The sequence below is a fragment of the Lepidothrix coronata genome, unplaced genomic scaffold (genome assembly GCF_001604755.1).
Source record: "Lepidothrix coronata isolate B3197 unplaced genomic scaffold, Lepidothrix_coronata-1.0 Scaffold0, whole genome shotgun sequence".
In the NCBI taxonomy this organism is placed as follows: domain Eukaryota; kingdom Metazoa; phylum Chordata; class Aves; order Passeriformes; family Pipridae; genus Lepidothrix; species Lepidothrix coronata.
In genome coordinates this window covers 9,607,428-9,627,695 of record NW_016690180.1, presented here as the reverse complement: position 1 = coordinate 9,627,695, position 20,268 = coordinate 9,607,428, and the positions used below count along the sequence as shown (strand labels likewise).

At 35.6% G+C, this 20,268-nt stretch overlaps 1 protein-coding gene across 4 annotated transcripts in view; it reads right to left on the bottom strand.

Moving 5' to 3' along the window:
- ATP8A1 (ATPase phospholipid transporting 8A1) overlaps positions 1-20,268 on the bottom strand; it is a 114,332-nt gene that overhangs the window by 79,473 nt on the left and 14,591 nt on the right. For 2 of the 4 annotated variants that reach the window (XM_017834849.1, XM_017834988.1), the window contains exons 4-10: positions 19,920-20,018; positions 15,260-15,305; positions 11,256-11,296; positions 10,182-10,255; positions 5,579-5,648; positions 4,865-4,992; positions 457-568 (exon numbers count right to left, since the gene is read on the bottom strand). In XM_017834849.1, coding sequence (XP_017690338.1) covers positions 457-568; positions 4,865-4,992; positions 5,579-5,648; positions 10,182-10,255; positions 11,256-11,296; positions 15,260-15,305; positions 19,920-20,018 — 570 coding nt within the window. Of the gene's footprint in view, positions 1-456; positions 569-4,864; positions 4,993-5,578; positions 5,649-7,533; positions 7,608-10,181; positions 10,256-11,255; positions 11,297-15,259; positions 15,306-19,919; positions 20,019-20,268 lie in introns of all 4 variants that reach the window. The other 2 variants (XM_017834911.1, XM_017835085.1) reach the window with 2 other exon arrangements.

Below are 20,268 nucleotides of genomic sequence, written 5' to 3'. Positions count from 1 at the left end.
AATGCATCTCAATTTTGGTATTTCAAAACACACCAGGCAAAGTAATTTCAGTCTCTTCCCTCCTCATTTTGTTTTCTGACAAGAATGCTTACCTTTGTACTTGAAAGAAAGCTCCACAAGAAAAGCTTCAAAGTTTTAGGAGCAGTCAAAAATAAAAAAAGAGAAACCGGAAAACTATGATGATCCGACTTGCTAATAAAACAGTTTTCAAAACAGAAGTTACAAAATAGAATCAATTAATATGCTCACTAGTGGAAAAGCTACTTTGTGACTAAGTGACTAAAAAAACGAAGAACTTGCTTTCTTTTTATTGGTTTTAGTTCATATGAAAGACACTCTATTACTGACATTGTACTATTATATTGAATCGAGCCATGTTTTCTGAAGGGATTTTCTGTACTGTGGAATGGTAAATTAGGGTAGTAAAACAGTTTAGAGAAAATCCAAGTGACAAACCTGCATAAGTTTTGTGTCATGTCCAGTATAGACAACTATCCCATGAACCCACTGAGTATTTCTCAATTGAGCTCCTCGTAGAAGAATCTGATCAGATCCCAGTGGAACAGTACTAGAAGGAAGGAGTTTGTCATTTTAACATTAAACCAATCAAACTTAAAACAAGTTTGCAAAAATATTACTACCACTTAATTTTTATTATGGATTACTAATTTTGATATGGTACTACTAAGCAAGCATACTGAAACTAAAAATGTCTAATTTTTCTGTGATTTATGACTACAAAGCTTTTTTCTACATTTTCTCCTAAAAAAATTTATGTTTAAAAGCAATTTTCACATGAAGTAATTTTGTGAATTCTTAGCTTAATCCACTCTTCCAGTGAAATAAATATCCTTTATTAACACAATTATTTAACATTCACATTAATATTTCATGCACTTTCCTTTAACTGCAAAACCAGGTAAACCTTTTTCCGTTATTCTTTTAGAATTGCATGGAGTAAAGAAGCAACAAACCTTCAGAAGACATTGGAAACATTTAACTGTCTTAAATTCAGACAGCTGACCTCATAATGTAGATAAATTTTTTCTTAAAATATAAAAATATTAGATCATTATTCCTCTTTTCTTTGGACAATCATGCCCCATTTTGGCGCTTTTCTTTCTATAAATACCAGCTACCAGTTCAGACTTGTCAAAAGTGCTCTAATATTTGGCATTTTTATTTAAAACTACTGTCTCTAAACCAACACATTATGAAGTTCACAAATAAACTGATTAATGACAGCAACTATATCTCTGATATATAAGATAAAAAGTGTCTGAGAAAGCCATGATATTTTGTAACATTTTGGGAAGCACAGAGAGTACAGTCAGTCTCAGTGAGCGAGTTTCAGGTAATAATTTCTTCTGGATCATCATGTCCCCTTCCCTCCTCTTACACAACCTTTTAAGATTCAAAGACTGCAAATAAAGAGGAAACAACACATTATTCCTCTCCTAAAATTAACAATGACAAGTTTTTTGGAATCAGTTCTTGGAGAAACTAGGAAAAAATTATTCTGGAAAAATATTTGAGTGCTTTTCTATAAAAACCAAACAACTAACAATCATCACCCCACTACAGCTTAGTTCACTTACTTTCTAGGAAACTAGCAGAGAGCATACAGACAGTTTAAGGAATTGTTCTCCCCAGCAACAAAGTATATCTCAGCAACTGAAATGCTGAATGATATTGCCAAGGAAAACAATTTCTAGGTGCAGGCTCTGCATTAAAAGAATGTACTGGAAAAGAAAACTGAAATTTAAAACATATTTACCGATATTAAACATATTTACCAATATTTACTTACTTTCTAAATCTGAACTTTGCTGCTCTTGTATTTGAGATGTGTTCATATCATGGCAAAATCAGGAGACTGAATGTCCTTTCAAGTATGAAAAGGACCTCTAGGGTTTGAATTACTCAAGAATCATTAAGAGAGACCCCTGTTGCCAACAAAGATTACTTCTACACTTGTATTTATCTGCATTCCTTGATCAGAACCATTCTAAGGCTTTAGGATCATTCAACAACACAAGACAGACATTTCAGTTAAGGAATAAGGATTACCTATCATTCCAAGAACAATGAGAGATTTTCAGTGTATTAACACTAACACAAATGCCACAGAAGATGAAAGGAAAATAACTCTCTACAGCTTTATGCAAGTCTCCCATAGATAAATTGGAAACGTTTTGAACTGTGGACCTTCTCTGGAATGCCAAAAGACTTTCTGTCCCTTCTCCTATAAATGAGAGGAAAGCAGAAGTCAAAACCTTTAACTCTTAATTCTTGTACTCCTTCAAGAATCAGGTGAGTTCTAAGACTCTTTCTGCCACTTCCTGATCTTCCTCTGTTTTCCCTTTCTAAAAACTGTGAAGAATATGTAGTAAAGTCCCTTCTATTGCAGAATACACTGATTTTTTTTTCCATCAGGACAGTGGCTCTCAGATGGATACCATTCTTCAACTTGGACAGGACTTTATCCTCAAGTCTTTTAGTGGGAAGACAATCAGAAGGGAACTGGGATTGCAGCCAGTGGAAGTTGTCTCCAACAGAACTTGTGCATAGACCAAGGAGATGAAAACAGACAGCAAAGCAACCAGGGGCATGGAATGCTCAGATCTGCCAGATATTATGCTAGTAATCCTCAACACTGTCATCACACTCCACTCTCTAATGAGGTCATGGTGTGATGACTTGACAGATCTCAAGTGTCTTATTTCCCAGTCTCAGCGTTCTCAAAACTGATCCAACTCATGTGATTTCTCTTGTATTCTACATAACTAATGACTCTCAGCAACATGTTTGGGTAGTATTCAGTAAGCGATGCTCTCAGCGGGGAAATATCCTTCCAGAATACTTTCCTGACAGAGCTGTCAAGGGTATATAAAGAGATGGTAATTTCTAAGACACATTTGAAAGCTTACATACCAAAATGATTTTGTTAACAAGTGTACTCTTGTCAAAAATTTTAAGAATGTCTTCAGGAAAGAATTTACTTTAGGTCTGGATAACCAGTATCTGCCCTTGTTTTGCACAATGCCCTCACCATTATCCAAGCCACTGCCTAGTCATAATTTCAAATTAATCCAGGCTAAAGAACTCTTCTCCTTTCTCTAGCTAATTGTCTTCATGGAGTAAAACCAAATTGACATCCTTCTGTATATTCATGAGCTTAATAAAGAGTTGCACACTTTGGAGTTAAGAGTTAGCTCACTCAAAAGCTGAGGATAGCAAGAGAAATTTTGCCTCTTTTAGTCCACAGATTTAGCTAAAGGCAAAATAACTGTAGTGGTGTTCTACCTTCTGGAACACAGAGTATCCAAAAGAAAAAAACAAAACTTTTTTTTTTTTTTTAATTGCTCTCCAATGAAGGGAAAAAGACTGAAAAAGTCAACTAGATGCAACATTTATGGCACTCCAATGACTTACATAAAGTGAAAGAAGAGGGAGATATATTTTCAGTATCCTCTATTTCTTTTGCAAATATGTTAAGATGGTAGTGGATAAAGTTTAAATCACAACTGCTGGATCTACATAATCTGGTAGGAAGGTCTTAAAGATCTGGATAAATAAATATCTATTAGATAAATTTCTGCTACTTCTAATATGGACAGAAAAAGAACTCATCCCTGATTTTTCAGGTTCAAGTAAGGTCAGGATCCAAAAAGAGTTACTTACCTGCAATTCTTTTTCACTGAAGGTAAATATTATATTAGAGCCACACTTTTGGAACTATCCTACTGCACAGGAACTATAGTGAAAATATTTCAAAACAGAATTTCTCAAATGAAAAATTACTTGACCAGCAGATGGCATACTCCTACACATTCTTGAGCCATAAAAGCCATCAGCACATTCAATATTTATTTTTTAAATAAATTTTTAAAAATTAAATTATTAGATTCAAAAGAAAAGTGTGTTTTTCCCTTTAGCCAGGGAGGAAGAATGAATGTGTGGATCTGTTATAACTATTACCTTCAGAGAAGAATTACAGGTAAATGTTTTTCTCTTCTTAATGACAAGTACAGTGGAATTATAATAGATCCACACTCTTGCGACTGAAAACTCCTGGAATGGATCTGTAAGAAATCAGTAAATAAAAAATGGAATATTAAGGGGGATAAAAAGAGGTATTTAATAATTAGTTAGTACTACATGTATTAGTCTAAAATCACAAACATGAATAATACTGGGTATGGAGGAACAAATTCCTACCAAATAAATAAGAAATACTGTAAATCTTTGGGAACGAACAACTCAATAATTCTGAATCTAGCAATGAATCTTCTGTGAACTCACAGATGACTCCAAATATCAGTAGCTGGTAAGCACTTAAGTATTTTAAGAATTTTTGAAGCAGTTTTACAAGCATGTGTGTTGTAAATGCACGTGGTCTATTTTGAAAGGAACATACTTTCAGTAACCTAAGGCATTAAACGTCTTTCAGCTATCAAATTAGAAGAATTTGAGGTATACAGCGATGGACTCCATTCCACTCTGGACTTAAACAGAAGAAAACAACAATAAAAAAACCAGACAAGAAACTATTTCTATTCAGCTTCTATAACAGATGAGATGCTTAAGTGAGTTACTACATACATATTTCAGAATTATCAGATTAGCACTCTCTTCTATTATTAGTAGCTATTGCTTTCTGTAGGACAACTAGTGCAACAACTTCAGCTGTAGACATTAGAAGTAAGGTTTTATCCCCCTAGTTTTTTAAAAGAATAAAGTCTAGCAAGGAATAAATGAAAAAAGATTTATTATTCATATTTTAACTTCAGTAGTTAAACAACATATAGCTATCTACTGATAGACTGAATCTCCTGAAATCTTACTCCTTGTATTTACATACCCATGCCCATCCAGTCGGATGTTTCCAACAAAGTCATAGAGATGTCGGTTTGGGCTCTCACATTCAATTCTGCCTGAAAGTCTCATTAAGCTTTCTGTGTCCTTTATCTCTGATGTTAGTGACAAACCCTGTAAACAAAATTAATTTGTCATGACATTAGAAATCAGTAATTATAAATCTTTGTAGTATAAATCCGATAGTGCAAGACCAGAAAACAAGTACCCCTGTGGGAGCAAAATGGGCCAGCTACACTTTGTTGTAACTGCTGAATGCTACAGTGAAAAAGTCACCTCAGTATCTCAAAATACCACGATCAAGACAGGGTCTAATGCATCTCATAGCTCAGCAAGACTGTCCCTGCGTAGAGAAAGTGCAGCCACTCAAAAACTGCTATTCCCTACCTGTCCCTAATGGACAATACTGGCACTATCAGCTGCTTTCTGCACGGCTTCTGCCTCATCTATTCTCTAGAAACAAAACCAATACTCAAACTACTTACATTTCTACCTATAATACCTAAATCAAAGCAGAAAGAATGACTTAGGAGTAACCATTCATTCTTCTGCTCTTATGGTGCCAGTAGCCCATAGCTTTTTATTCAAACCATGAAAATTTCACAGTCTTCTAAAATGGGCATTAATGTAATAAAATGTTTTTATAAGCAATAATAGACAAAAATAATATTAGCAATATTCTTAAAAGTGAAATTCCTACCTGTCGAATTTTTAAGTTTGTCTCACCATCTAAGTTAGATGTTTCGATGTAGCACATGGCCTGGGGTTCACTATCAAGAAAAAAAATTCCTGAATTTAAATTATAATGTCAAAATCCATAAACTTCCTGTAATCTTGTAATACCTATTTATGCAAACAGGTTTATCTGATCAAATCTTCAGAACTAGAATAATTTACAGCCAAATCTGTAAAAACAAACAGTACCTTACATTTTCAGAAAAGTTTGCCAAAACTTATTTTCTTAGATGAAACATTGATAAAATTGCTGTGCACAGCAAAAGTTTTCTATCTTTATACACAGGATTAAGATCCGGGTACAAGTGATCGTGGCATTCGTAATGCCTACTACACTAGGCAACAGTCGTTCAGACACAGAAATTTTCTTGCAAACGGTTCTCTTACAAAAAAAGTCTACATTGTGGACAACATAATACAGTTTTTGAATTATATCCTCCTCATGCAATTTCAAAAGCTTTTTTACAAACTAAAAGTTTTACTTTTTACAACATTACTACTTGAATACTTCATCTATTTGACACATACTCAGAAATGGCTTATTCCCTGGATTTAACTTTTCCAATATAATGTTTTTGATGTGTAACAGAACAGCGATTTTAGATTTTGTAAAATATTTCCAGATTTTTAAATCATATTATAATCAGGATAGAATTGTTAACTAGGAAAGCAGAGATGCAGAAGGAGAAAATTACTTTTCTGCAAGTAGATAATAATCAAGAACAGGCCTAACAGGTCAGGATTTCTGAGTTACTCCAGTCAGCTCTCATTTTCTGGGCATGAGGACAGAACACCTACTACTTAAATCTATGACAGAAAGAAGTTTTGATTCTGAAAAGGACCAAATAAACAATAAAACTTAAAAGAATAAAGGTTTAATCTCTATGCCACTTTAAAGCTTCTAATGTTTTCTTCTTTCTAACATGAAATTCAAGCATCAAATGTTTTTTAAAATTTTCTTTATTAATGCAACAGTGGCTACTGATAAATGAACTAATTTTAGATTGTTTGCAGGATCATGTTAAGTAGGTTATTCTAACATAACTTTGCAAAGTACAAGTATTAAAATGTGACAAATCATTATCATAAGATTCTTTCAGGCTGTGTTTTCTTCTTGGCAAACTTCTCTAAAAATATAAATAACTTTTATTCAGATTGTTTGGATGGAATCACCCGTATAAGACATTATCACAATTCTAGCATTTTTATTAGTTAACAATAAAAAACAAACAATATTTTCTTGAAGCACTTTTAAAACAGAATAAGGCAGCAAAGACATTTCAAGTGAGACACATGCTTAATTGTAGTAACTGTAGCAGATTGCTCCACAGTAAGTTACAGTTAGATCAAGGCAGGCCCATTGATTGGTTAGGGAAAAACAAAGTGTGGTAACAGTGCAGACAATAGCATAAAGCTGATGTGTCCAAGAAACATGCAGTTTGTCACAATACACAACAACAACGCTGCTTTTGTCATCGCATGCAGCAGAGACTGTGCAATATCCACGTTTGTGCAGAGGGTCCTCTACCAGTCCTACCAACATTAAACTATATTCTTTGCTGAAAATAGGGAGTTGGTAGAAACATGTATATTTCTCTTAATATGCTCTAAGGAATTGAACATATATTTATCCTGGGGTTTAACTGTGTTTATTCAATGAAAACTTGTCTGCTAAAATTTCATGGGAATAGTGTAAAAACAAAGATGACTGAAAAAGATTCTCATTCCTTGGAGTGTTAGCATGTGTTTATGCTTTAATGATATGTACTTTCAACTGAACTCTTCCTAATTTTATAAATGTGTAGGTTTTGTTGAAGAAAGGTGAACAGCATAGCAGAGATTATCAACATGGCAGTGTTGTTCATATTTGGTATATGAGGACCCACATACACATATCCTGTGCAACTAGTTTATTCTAACCTTGAAGACAGACTGATGAGATCAGCTGGGAGATGTTCCCCATTGGTCACTTTCACTACTTCCCCTACTGCCACCTACACATCCCAGTTTGAAATGATTAGAACAGAAAAATAAGTGACAAGGGAAAAAAATCCCAACAAACAAAACAAAAACAAAACAAAAGAACAAAGACAAAAAGACAGAGTTTAAAATTATTATTGAAAAAATACATGTTAATTAAAATGTCTGATGAGCATTTTTTCAAAATCTATTTTAATCAGGTCAGAAAGAAAAGAGCTAAAACACTTTCATTTTTACTCAAGTGGATTGTTTTACTGTAAGGCAGCAATTTTAAGATGCAGAACACAATGACATTGTACAGTAAAAATAAAAAACTGTTATGCTTATTTCTCAACTGATGAAGTCTCTAGCCACTCCATACATCAATAAAAAACTAGAAGTCACAACAAAAGATTTTCCATCAACTTTTCGGAAGAGCCAAGTGACAACTACCTGTTTCATGCAAACATGCTGATAATTATTGTGTATTTTGTTTCAGCTTTGTAAATCTCTGTGAACACTGAACTAGCAAGAACCATATGGAATTAAATCTCAGTGGTTTGTGTCCTTCCACAGTAAGAATCATAGTTTTCTAAAATAATTAAGATCCTCTTGTTCTCCAAAAACTAGTATTGCTGGTAAAAAGAACGAAATATTAGTTTGAATTAAAACTAGGCCCACAGACTTGCATTGTTTCTGAAAAGTAAGATGTAACTGGGCATCAGTAAACACCTGAAAAGCAAATTGATGAGACTGTCTTCCTGGAGAATACATGGCCACGTGGGGATAAGAGATGGAGAGTACATGCTGGTATGCAGGCGGAATTAGAGGTAATGTAGGGTTCTCTCCTGCAAGGAAGGCTGCAACAGAATCCTAGTAATATAACTAATGAGGAAGTTTTAGTTGGAAGAAATGCCTGAACTGGGCACAGAAAAGCAATCATGATTCAAAGAGTCCCCACTGTAAACTGGATCGTAGAAGAAAACCTGACAGGAAAATTCAAGGTGAGTAATGGTCATAGGTGGACACATAACGTGTTCTGATAAAGGCATTAAAGTGAGGTTAAACAAACGGTAACAGTCCTGACCAAGTCAAATAGCAGCTAACTATTATTTCAATTTATCAACACGTGATATTCCTTCAGGGGGAACAAGGCTTGTAAAGTAGGCTTTTCAGGCATTTGGTATTTTTCTGTGTGTAAACCACAACTGGAGAACACTGTGATGCAAGCATCCTCCAAATCCAAAAGGGCAAAATTGTGAAGACACCTAGGCACAGACTCAAATTTAGGAGATTACTCAGGAAGATTATGAAGAAGCTGCTCAGAGAGGATGCAATCTGTTCCACCTGCAAAACACCAGGGTTAGCATGACAGAAGCTATTATCAGGCCAACAGAACAAGTGTTCTTGCTGCATGGTTGTATTGCCTATGAAGATCTTAATGGAGAAGCACTAATAAAATTTATAAATGCTTCTCAAAGTACAGAAGTAAAAGGTTTATAGAGGACACTCAATAACAACCTAGCTAAGTTATGGCAAACATTAGCACTGAAGACAGACTGTGGGAAAAATTTACAGTATTATCTGGCAACTAGCTTACATTTGATAATAATTTAATAGAAGTGTTTTAGAAAGAGCTACACTTAATTTTGAGATATAATGGAAGACAGAATAAACAATGTACTAGTCTATACTACAGTCTGACAAGAGACACACATAAGATCCTAACTTTATTAATTGTAGGTATGAGTGGATTCATTAACTTCAGTGGGATCAGAGACGGTTTATACCTAAATCATATTCATATATATGTAACGTTTCTGCTTGTGCCAGAAAACAAATTAAAATACAACTGATCACATTTAAATATTATTCATTAAAAAGTACTGTTAGAATATGTTGTCTGTTGACCTGATCAAATAGATGTTGAAAAATGTGCATCTTCCACATAAGACGTGGATTTCTTAAATAAAACTGTCCAAGGAAATGATGATAAACAACCTCTGATTGTCCATGTAAAAGAGTCACAGCATACCATGCTATAAATTAAGTCTTGCTTTTAGTGCTGAAATCATCCTAATAAATATATTAGATAATAAAGTGAAGGTTCAGCTTATAAAGACAGTGCTAATTTGATGGTTCACATCTCATATTCACTTTTTTTTTCCTGATTCAACTATCAAATTGGTGACTATATCTGTTAAAAAACATTTTTGTTCCCTGTAGTACATCTATTTTGATTTACTTGTGGGACGCAATTTGTTGGGTACGTACCAAAAAGCCAACCTGGTTAAGTATGGCAGTTGATGTCCAATTTTTAGACAGAAAACCAGCTTTTTTTATATTATATCCAACAACAAAATAACAAATAACTAAATTTTTGTTAGGGGTAAATTGAATGCCAGTGTAATTTCAAAACTGCAATTGTCACAGTTTGAAGAAACATTGCCTTAAATGATACATGACTGAATGAACAAAAGACTATACTTCAAAACAGCATCATTTTTGTTTATTCTTTATTTCCTTGGAGCAATCACAAATAAACAAATAAATAAATGCAGGGTAGAGAAACCAGCCTCTACACTATAAGCATCAGTGGGCATCTCTACCTTGATGAGAGCAGTACAGTGTCAGCAGGTATATACTCTTTGCCTTTTATTATAACTATATCTCCAACATCTACCTGAAAGAAAACTGGGAATTGGTTAATGGTCTCAAACAAAATATATTATCCCCTTGTTTTAAGCACAGTAAATATTTACCTGCTGAATTTGCTAAAAAGACTGTTAGAAACTCACACAGAGAATACAGATTGTACAGCTGGAGTTGTACTCAAAATTCGTTGGAACTCTTTGGAAACCTAATCTTTAATAGGCCTAACTCTGACCTTCTGCATGCAGCTCTTTACTTTTGCTAGTTTTGTAAAATACTTTATTGGAAGACTGAAGTTGGGTCAAAGAAGAAATTAATCTCACTTAAGATCACCATTTTGTCGCATCACACTATATGCCTTATCCTTGCTTCTTCAAAGGTATAAGCCAGCTTCATCTGAATTTTGCTTCCAATTTACTGTGGGTCAAATTTTCTTCAAGCTTCTAGGTATGGAAACCAATAAGACTATGTGACTAGATAGGCAGTATAACATTCAGTCCTTGGAAGTTACCTTTAAGAGTCCCTTCCTAAGTATTGCATAATAGTTTTTAAAGTTCTCATGACTTAAGCCAAGGAAGTTCAACAAATACACAAAGTAACTAGTTTCCAGAAAGAGGTTTCTGCCTTGGCAAACCAAATAATACCAAGGAAGTGCATAATTTTGCCACCAGACTCTTGAAGTTATTTTCACTGAACTTAAAGCCCACCAGTTTTGCCTGACTCATGCCATCAAAACTGACCTGACTTCAAAGTATGTTTTGAGAGACAAATTACAGAACCAGAGAATATTCTGAGTTGGAAGGGACCTAAAAGGATCATCAAGTCCAACTCTTAAGTGAATGGCCTATATAGGGATCGACCACCCACAACCTTGGCATTAATAGCAAACCTTAACAAACAAAAAATAAAATACAAAAGATTACACATTTCCCATAACATCAGTTAATTTTTATAATTTAAAATTATTTGCAGAAATAAAGCAAATATTAAGTATGCATTATGCTCTAAAAGCCACCAATAAAGACACACACCTTTTCCCAGTGGACAATCTCCCACGCACCATTTCGTAGTACTAAAAAAAAAAAGGAAAAAAAGAAAGAATTTTCCAGTAGTACAATCTAACTGCATACAGGTATGTGCTAGATTCCTTATGAAAAGCCATACAGACATCTCATACAGACAATATTTTACAGCATGCCTTGTTTCTATGAATTTGGGTCAAGCATTTCAATTATACAGCACATATTCTTTATAACAGTTTTTGTACCATAGAATCTTACTACAAAGTCAATCAGAACATTTTAGAGGGTCTGGGAATCAAATAAATCTGATATAGATTTTATGATAATGTGGTATTTTCCAAAAAAGATTAGTAACAGGAATAAAAAGTTCCAAATTAAAAAAGTTACAAAATTAGTGGGGAGGCAAGGGGGATAAATTCAAGATTTTTTTTTTCCTCAGTTAAAATATTGATGAGATTCATAGAAAAAAGATTCATATAAAAAGATTTGTAAAAAGGTCCAAGGGGCTTATTACTGTTCATCTATTTTACTGTTATTGGCATATCAGAGAAACTTCAGGATCACCATCGTCATCTCCTCATTAAACATACTGGAAACCCCCCAAACCAACTCACTATTTAGCTTAAGATTTAGTATAATTTCCCCCTGATAGTTGAAATTAACATTGCATCCATATTCCACTATTCTAGTTTTAAGTATTACTATTATGATACAAAACCCATGCCTTGTTTGCCCGTTAATTGTTAAAACTGTGTTTTCAGGGAATAATAAAGGTAATTCCCCCTTTTTAGCCCCAGTTATGAGCTATTGAAGACTGATATGCATGAAGAAAATGAAAACATTGCTATGTGTCAATACTCAGATAGCTTTAAGAGATTGTTCTCTTTCACTGTGTCTTCCAGCTTTCAAACTGTGAGGAAGCTTATCTTAAGTACCTGATCAGGATCAAGCTCTTACACAAGCATGTGTAGACTTAAAAAAAGTGGATCAAAATCTGGGAATACATATAGCCTTTACATTTAAGTCTTCCTGGAGGTTCTGTTGAGACTGACCCCTCTTCTTGTATATCTCAATAATTCTTTAGGAAGAGATAAATTCTCTTTCCCTTCCTTCCCCCAAATTTTTTAGTGCTCATATGGTCAGGACAATGGCAAATGAAACAATCTCCCTTTCTGACAGTAAGCAAGATATTTTAATGACTGTCTCACCAATCAGCTGATCATTATACAAAATCAATTTTGACAAACCATTTCCCTTCAGTGGGAAAACTACAGATTCCTCGTGATTGTAACAGTGGTTGTAACATTGTCTTAAGGAACCCAATTGTAATTGTAATTGTGCCACCAATTACTTACTTCCATTCCCTTGTGTCAGCAATACTGTTCCTGGGGCCATGCAAATTAATTTTCTTTGTGCAAGCAGATGAGAATTAAAAGTATACTTTGCAGCAATCCAGACAACAATAGCTACAACAGACTAACTGCCAGTGGAGCTCTGCAGGTCTGAAATGTAAATAAGTCACTAGACATGGCCAGGGGCTTCTTAAGAAGGGGATTCTGGCTGCTTCGGGAAGGTCCTGTCCTGCTGTCCCCCCATGCAAAGGTGTGTGCCCTCACTGCTCTATGCATGCTGTCTCCAGTGTTTGTTGGATCCTTTGATGAGCCAGTTAACTCACTACATGGAAGGACACTATAATTTTTATTTTCTGGATTTGTTTTCTGCTGGTTTAACTGGTTAAAATCAGCTCTCAAATGGATGAGTCATGAAAATATGCTGAGCCACCTGTAATCTCAAGAGTACTCTAACCCTAGCTTGATCTGATAAGCTTTTAAGCACAATTAATATACACTGATATTCAGTTAAATCCATTTTCTTATGAGAACAAAAAGAGAAGAAGTATTGCTATACATCTTTTATATAATGGTTAGAGAACTTGTGCCATAAAGTCTTCTGCAGCCTCACTTTCGCATTTGTACCTCCCACTTCTCACCTGTCCCTAACAACAAACTTTCCAAAGCATGTTCCATCTGCCCTACAGAAGGCTACTTCACCACACTGCAGAAATGCAGATTTCATCACGTCAGAATGTCTGATAATGTCCTACTGTATTGTATATGTACGCAGCTTGAGGTAATAAAAATCCTCCATAACGCAGCCTAATAAATCAAAATCCTCTGCAAAAGGTTTTTTATACTAATGGAAATTTATAAAGCTAGTTACTTAAGGTTAATTGAGGTATAGATAGTCATTAAGGAACAGAAAGATGAAGGGAAACCCATATACAGAATCTGTACATGCACATGCTGTTTCATTAACAATTTCATGTTTAAAAGACAACCAAAGGTGGAGCTGCATATACAATGTACTATGCACATTGCTGCTTTTCAGAGTTACAGAACAGCTGAATACATGAAAACAAAGTAAGAGAATACCATACTGATTAACTTATTTATTGCTTTGACTATATTTGACAATACATTTAAATATTGCTTTGACAGTACACTAGGATCAATGCTGTACTTATGTGAATCCTGCATTAGCTTAAGAAACATGTTTCTCAGTGCAAGCAATATTTTATGTATCCTCATTACACCTTTAACTTCCAAAATGCTGTTTTGCATGTATGGAACATTCAGGAATTTTTGGAACAGTTACCAAAGACCCTAATGAGAGGTAACCAAGAAGAGTCAGGAAAGAGAGTAAAACAAGTCTTTTATTAAAATTTTGTACGCTCTGAACAAAAAGAAAAATTGAAAAGGCACTTCAAGATTCACTGCCAACAAAACTCTTGGTTGTAATCTCATAAGCTATGAATGACTAATGAAAGGATTTTGGATGTCTACATTAAGTTTTCCTTAATTTTTTATGTATAGCTAAGAGGTTATCTGTTTCTCCAGGCCTGTCCTCTGGAGGTTTCTATTCCCAGTGCGTTCAGTCAATAGTTTTGTCTTTCTATCGCAATCTCCTCATACTTTCTACTGAGCTACATGCTCAGTAGTTTCATAAGTTATCTTGCCCTGCCATTCCCCATAAAATTTACAGTAGATTTATGTACAATTTAGGTAAGCTTTAAAATCTATGTTTCCAGTATTTAGCAATGCTAAACACTTGTTTAACCAATGACTACATTCCTCCCTAAAAGAATTAAGTTTATTATTTATTTAAAAAGGATTGCATGTAAGATTCTTCTCTTTGTGATATTTTTTGTACTTTCTGCAGTCAAATTCACATGCCATTCATTTGACCTCCTGTTTATAAAAACAGGACCATTTCTATGAAGAGAGGCCTACCTCAGAACAAATAACACGAAAAGCTGAAGGCAGCAAAGCAGGAACCTAAACTTTGGCTTTCTACCTGACAAGACTGTTTAGGACATACTAGCTAATATCTCCCTCACTTTCTGAGCTACAAGAATTTCTTGACTGAATACTAGTTTTATCAAAATCTATTTAAAATAATTACATTCCAAAGCTTTGGTTAGGGTACACTGGCGAAATATCTCATAATCTCTAATCAAACCATTATATTCATTTCATAAAAAAACCCCCAAACCTGAACCCCCAAAAAACTCCATTCATCTTTATCTACAGTTTTGAAGCAGCATAGAAAGACAATTCTTTTTTTTTGACTCTTTCTTCCTATTGCACAGTTGTCCAAATTATTCAAGATGAGCCAGTTGAAAAAAAATCATGCTACTCAGAAATGCAGACTTTTAGTTATAATGTAGGCCCAATAAATATACTGGTGATTATATCTTTTAACAGCTACAGTATCACCTGTGCTAAATGTGTAAATGTCCAAGTTTCTTAGGAACCTCTCACCCTAATCCAGAACATATTTTATTTTGTGGGGCTAATGTCACTGCAAATTTTTATTTCAGCTGTTTACATTCCAAATTTTGAAGCAATCTGCATATGCAATCTGCCACTCAATTACCTGTCAGCAGTGCAAATTACATTACTACCATTTGCAAAAATTCAACACCCCCTTAAAAAGGTTAAAAAATTTCCTACCTTGAGTTTCTTTCTTGTTCACCGCATTATCAGCTTTATGCCTTTTCTAAATCAAAAATGCACAGTGGTTAAAGACTTCTGTTGATAAAATAAAGCTTTCACACCTTCAATAAAACCCCCATATATTACCCCCTCCCACTCCTCTACTCAGTAAAGCAACTAAACATTAAACAGGACTATTAATTACTTGCATAGTTATGATCAACAGGAAAGTCACACCCTGTTCCAGGCTAATTGTGTTGTACTAGAATGCCCTCTCATGTGGGCAATCACTATCTAATCAAGTGCTTTGGAAAATTAATTTAAATATAATTAATTGGTGTAGGTAAGCTTTTTGAACAGAGGTACAATATTCATGCCTTTGAAATACAAACAAAATCAGAAGCAATCTTGTAAATTGAAAGAAAAATAAGTCAATCTACTTGAGAAATTTATTGCTAATAAAATGCTGACATGACTCTAAACTATCACCTCTTAAAAGGCCACCTTATCACTTTGCAAAGTTGAAGTATTATTTTTTTACTAGATTTTCACAGATTATCAACAGATTCTCCTTTCAAAAACATGTCTGACTGAACAGATATATTACCCTTGATCAGTGGGAAAGTATAACTTGACCAAAGCAGATGTCTATTTGCCCATAGGGTAAATCTCCTCCAGTTTGAAAAGTAACAGTTTAATGTCAGTTGCTTTCTGAGTCATGATGGGTGAAAATCACTGGAAACATCCGACAATCTAGCACGGCATGTCACAAATTTTGCTAGCACTTTTGAAGCATATATGGGAAACACATGCTGTTCATGAATAATGTCTTTTGCTAACATCTTTTTCTTCCTGGGATTTCATTCCAAAAAAAGAAACATTTGGTTCTTGAGCTAAAAGTCTTATTTGATAAGTATATTTATTGATATCACTATATAGGGTTCCTATCCAGAAGCTTTAATATTAGATGAAGATTACTATTCCCGGAGATCCTAGATATCTCACTGTGCAAAGAAACAGATAACGAAAAGTAAAGGTTAAGGGAAAATGCCGAATTTTTTTTTTTTTTTTTACTATGCAGCAAGTGGCCAGCTTTCCCAGGAAAAAACAGTAAAGCTGTATTGCTCTTAGGTATCTCTATTTGGTAATGAGAACTTTATTGGTTTAGCTGATATATGCAAAACCCACTAATTCTGAAATTCTGATTGATCCCTGCCTTGCCCCACCCCAAACCACACACTTCATGATGCAAAGAGCAGATGGTAGAAAAAAATGACAAAAGAAAAGCGACTGGATGAGATAGTTTTAAAAAGGACACTTTGTACAGTAGCAGCAGCCTCAGTTTTATATTTGCCTAGACACTGACAGATGGTGTAAGTCTGTAAGCATTAACAGCAGAATGGTTAAAAATATCTGAAAGAACATGAATTGATTTTATGGCTTTTTTTCAAACAGGGTTTTGTTTATGTAAAGAGAAAGCAACAAAGGTATTTAAGGAGAAGCTGACTATAGGAGAGTAAAAACTAGAAATGACAAATAGAAGAAAAATATTTAATGGAAACCTCATTGTGTCTTGCAGGACCACTCAACTCTATGACCCAGGAGCTTGATAGAACCCAGGTGCCTGTACCTTACCTACCATCAATTCACAGAGGTAGCTGAGGAAAAGACTGAGTGGACTGTATCAGCAAGAAAGGCAGCATGTGACCACCCACTCTCCATTTCAAACCTCCTTTCCAGCTCAACATTCTTCCTCTTGATCATGTTTCTGCCCATACATTGTAATTCTGCTCAAATGCAACAAATACAATGCTCTCAGGGAGCTTACTATTTGTGTGCAGGGAAAGACTATGCTACCTGCAACCCTTTCCAAAACTCAAGAGAACAGCCCACAAACAGGAATGTTACTCCTCTGTGGACAGGGCACTTTGCCATATTATATGTCTAATGCCTTGTCCTCCTCACAACATACCTGCAGAACCAAAACAGAACAAAAGCAGATTAAGAAATTATTGGCATCTAGAGTGATTTGGCAAATCATCAAGACTAATTCCTTAGATACAAAAGACATCAACTAAAAGACTCAGTTATTTTAACCAAGTTAGATAGATAGGTTCCATCATATGCTTTTTGTGGAGAGAGGACAGGAAGGTACTCAGAAAATCCCAACACCTTTTGTATGAAGTGAAACAGCAATTGAAATTCCTTTCTCCCCCCTCAAAATAAAATAAGTAAGAATGAACACTTCCATGTTGACAATGTCCCAGCTCTTTTAAAGTTTTCATTCAATGCAGGAAGAAAGCAAAACAATCACTTACAATAGATATTGACTGGAAAGAGCCTAGGAAGCCTGGCATAGGTGGAGGCACTTGCCTAACAAGGATCAGCATTTCATGTCTGTTCCAGGCCACCAGGAGTCAGCAGATCACACTTAGGACCAAGACATGAAAGACTAACAGTAAATTGCAGCAGACCAGAGAAATGGGAACTGAGCAGGCCTTTTCCTCTTGCTGTCTACAAAACCATGCAAAGTCACAACAGGAAAACTAAGGATTTTATGCATGTGACTTTAGAAATAAAGAGATGCTTGGACCTGGATTTGACAGCTAAAGAAAATCCATTTTTAAAACTTCAAAAACTACACGAGTGACCTGTACTCATTCATCAAAATATATTAAACCAAATAGATTACTATTTTTCTAAAATAGATACTATTTTTCAATAAAGTGAAACACTGTAATTTTAGTAGCAAGCTAAAGGACACTTTTTAGAAAGGTCCAGGAATTACTTTGTTGGGAAATAAAAAGCCATCCAGTGTACTGACTTTACACGGTAAGGTTCTGGTAGCAGTGGGGCTACAGGGGTGGCTTCTGTGAGAGGCTGCCAGAAGCTTCCCCCATGTCTGACAGAGCCAATGCCATCAGGATCCAGGACAGACTTGACACTGGTCAAGGTTGAGCCCATCAACAATGGTAGTAAAGCCTCTGAGATAATTTATTTAAGAATGAAAAAAAACTTATTGTGCAGAAGAAGTTATGGCCAGAGAAGAGTAGAATAAGAATATGGGAGAGAAACAACCAAAGTCAGTGTACAAGGAGGGGGAGGAGGTGCTCCAGATGCTGGAGTAGAGATCCCCCTGCAGCCTGTGGTGAAGACCATGGTGAAGCAGCTGTGTCCCTGCAGCCAATGGAGGTCCACAAGGGTGCAGAGATCCACCTGCAGCCCACAGAGAAGACCTGTGCCAGAGCAGGTGGATGCCGAAAGAAGGCTGTGACCCTGTAGGAAGTCCATGCTGGAGCAGGCTCCTAGCAGGACCTGTGGCCCCATCAAGAGAGGAGCCCACACAGGTCTCCTGGTGGACTTGTGACCCTGAGGGGCACGCACGCTGAGCAGCCTCTTCCTGAAGGACTGTACCCTGTGGGAAGGGACCTACGCTGGAGCAGTTTGTGAAGAACTGTAGCCTGTGGGAAGGACTCAGGCTGGAGAAGTTTGTGGAGGACTGTCTCCCCTGGGAGGTACCCCATGTTGGAGCAGGGGAAGGACTCCTCTCCCTGAGGAGGAAGTAGTGGCAGAAACAACATGTGATGTACTGTCTCCTTGAGCTGCTGGGGGGCAAGGAGGTAGAGAATCGGGAATAAAATTAGGCCCAGGAGGGAGGGCGGTGTGAGCGGGGCGGGGAGGAAGAAGTTTTTAAGATTTGTTTTACTTCTCATTATCCTGCTCTGATTTTGATTAGTACTAAATTCAACTAGTTTCCTCACGCTGAGTCTGTTTTGCCCAGGACAGTCACTGGTGAGTGATCTCTCCCTGTCCTTATTTCAGCCCATGAGTCTTTTAATGTATTTTGTCACCCCTGTCCAGTTTCAGAGGGGAGTGATAGAGTGGCTTTGGTGGGTACCTGGTGTCCAGCCAAGGTCAAAGCACCACAGGAGGACAAGTGAAGCTGCTTGAGACTGTGCAACATCCTGGATCCTCAACAGAATTCCAAATGGCTTATCTATTTTTGAAAGGCACCTTAACTGAAGATTTAAAAAAGTATTCTGGAAAGATTTTTTTAATCCTACTTTCTTCAATGACTAAAGCCAGAAGTTCTCAGAATTATTCCTTAAATGTTAGTCTAGTCTCTCCTTCACAGAATGAGTTAAAATCTGTCTCACAAGTATAAATAGTGGGAGTAAAGGACTTTGCTCATGGAGGAAGGAAAAAAAATAATTTTCTAACCAAATAAATATTTAACGGTTATTTGGTTTTAAATTAGATTCCACTTGAGATGAAGTCAGTAGCTTCCAATCTTCTTTTAGCAGAGTCCTTGTTTAATAGAAAATTGGCAGTATTCTGCACTTGACTGGGTTCTGTGGAGTCTTTGGTTCTAGTTCACACTTTAAAAATATGCTTGTACTTCATTAATAGAAACTATTTGACTAGAAACAATCTATATAATAAACACAACAGTCACTGTTTTGTCACGCTATTGTCACTTGTATATATAGTAAACACACTTCTGAATAGTAACACCATATTTCTAAGATTTCATCTTCGGAAGTAAGTACCTTCAGAAGCTTTCAAAAGCATCCAGAAGGTAAGAATAGGTCAACACAGAATTATGCAGGAAAATTTTTCCAATATTATAAATGAAAAAGATGAAAACTATTTAAAAATATTGCTATTAAATACTTACAATATCCTCTATTATCTCCTTCACTGCAGCTACAGCTAAAATAAATAAAAGAGGAACCAATGTTGTGTAGCGGCCTGTTGGTGATACATCTGGTATTTGCTATTAAAAACAAAAGAGAAAGAAAAAAATTTTTTGCACTGCTGGTTGAAAACACATTTTTAATACAAGAAGCAGCACTTCCTTAGCAAATAACGACAAGAGAATTCACTTTTAGACATGGTGCTGATTATTTCCAAGAGAAGTTTACTGTCTTCAATTCAAAAGCAGCTGATACAATAGAAGAACATTTGAATTTTAAATAGTACAGTGTTCAATGGCGCTATTTCCAGAGGTTTTAGTGTTTGCAGAT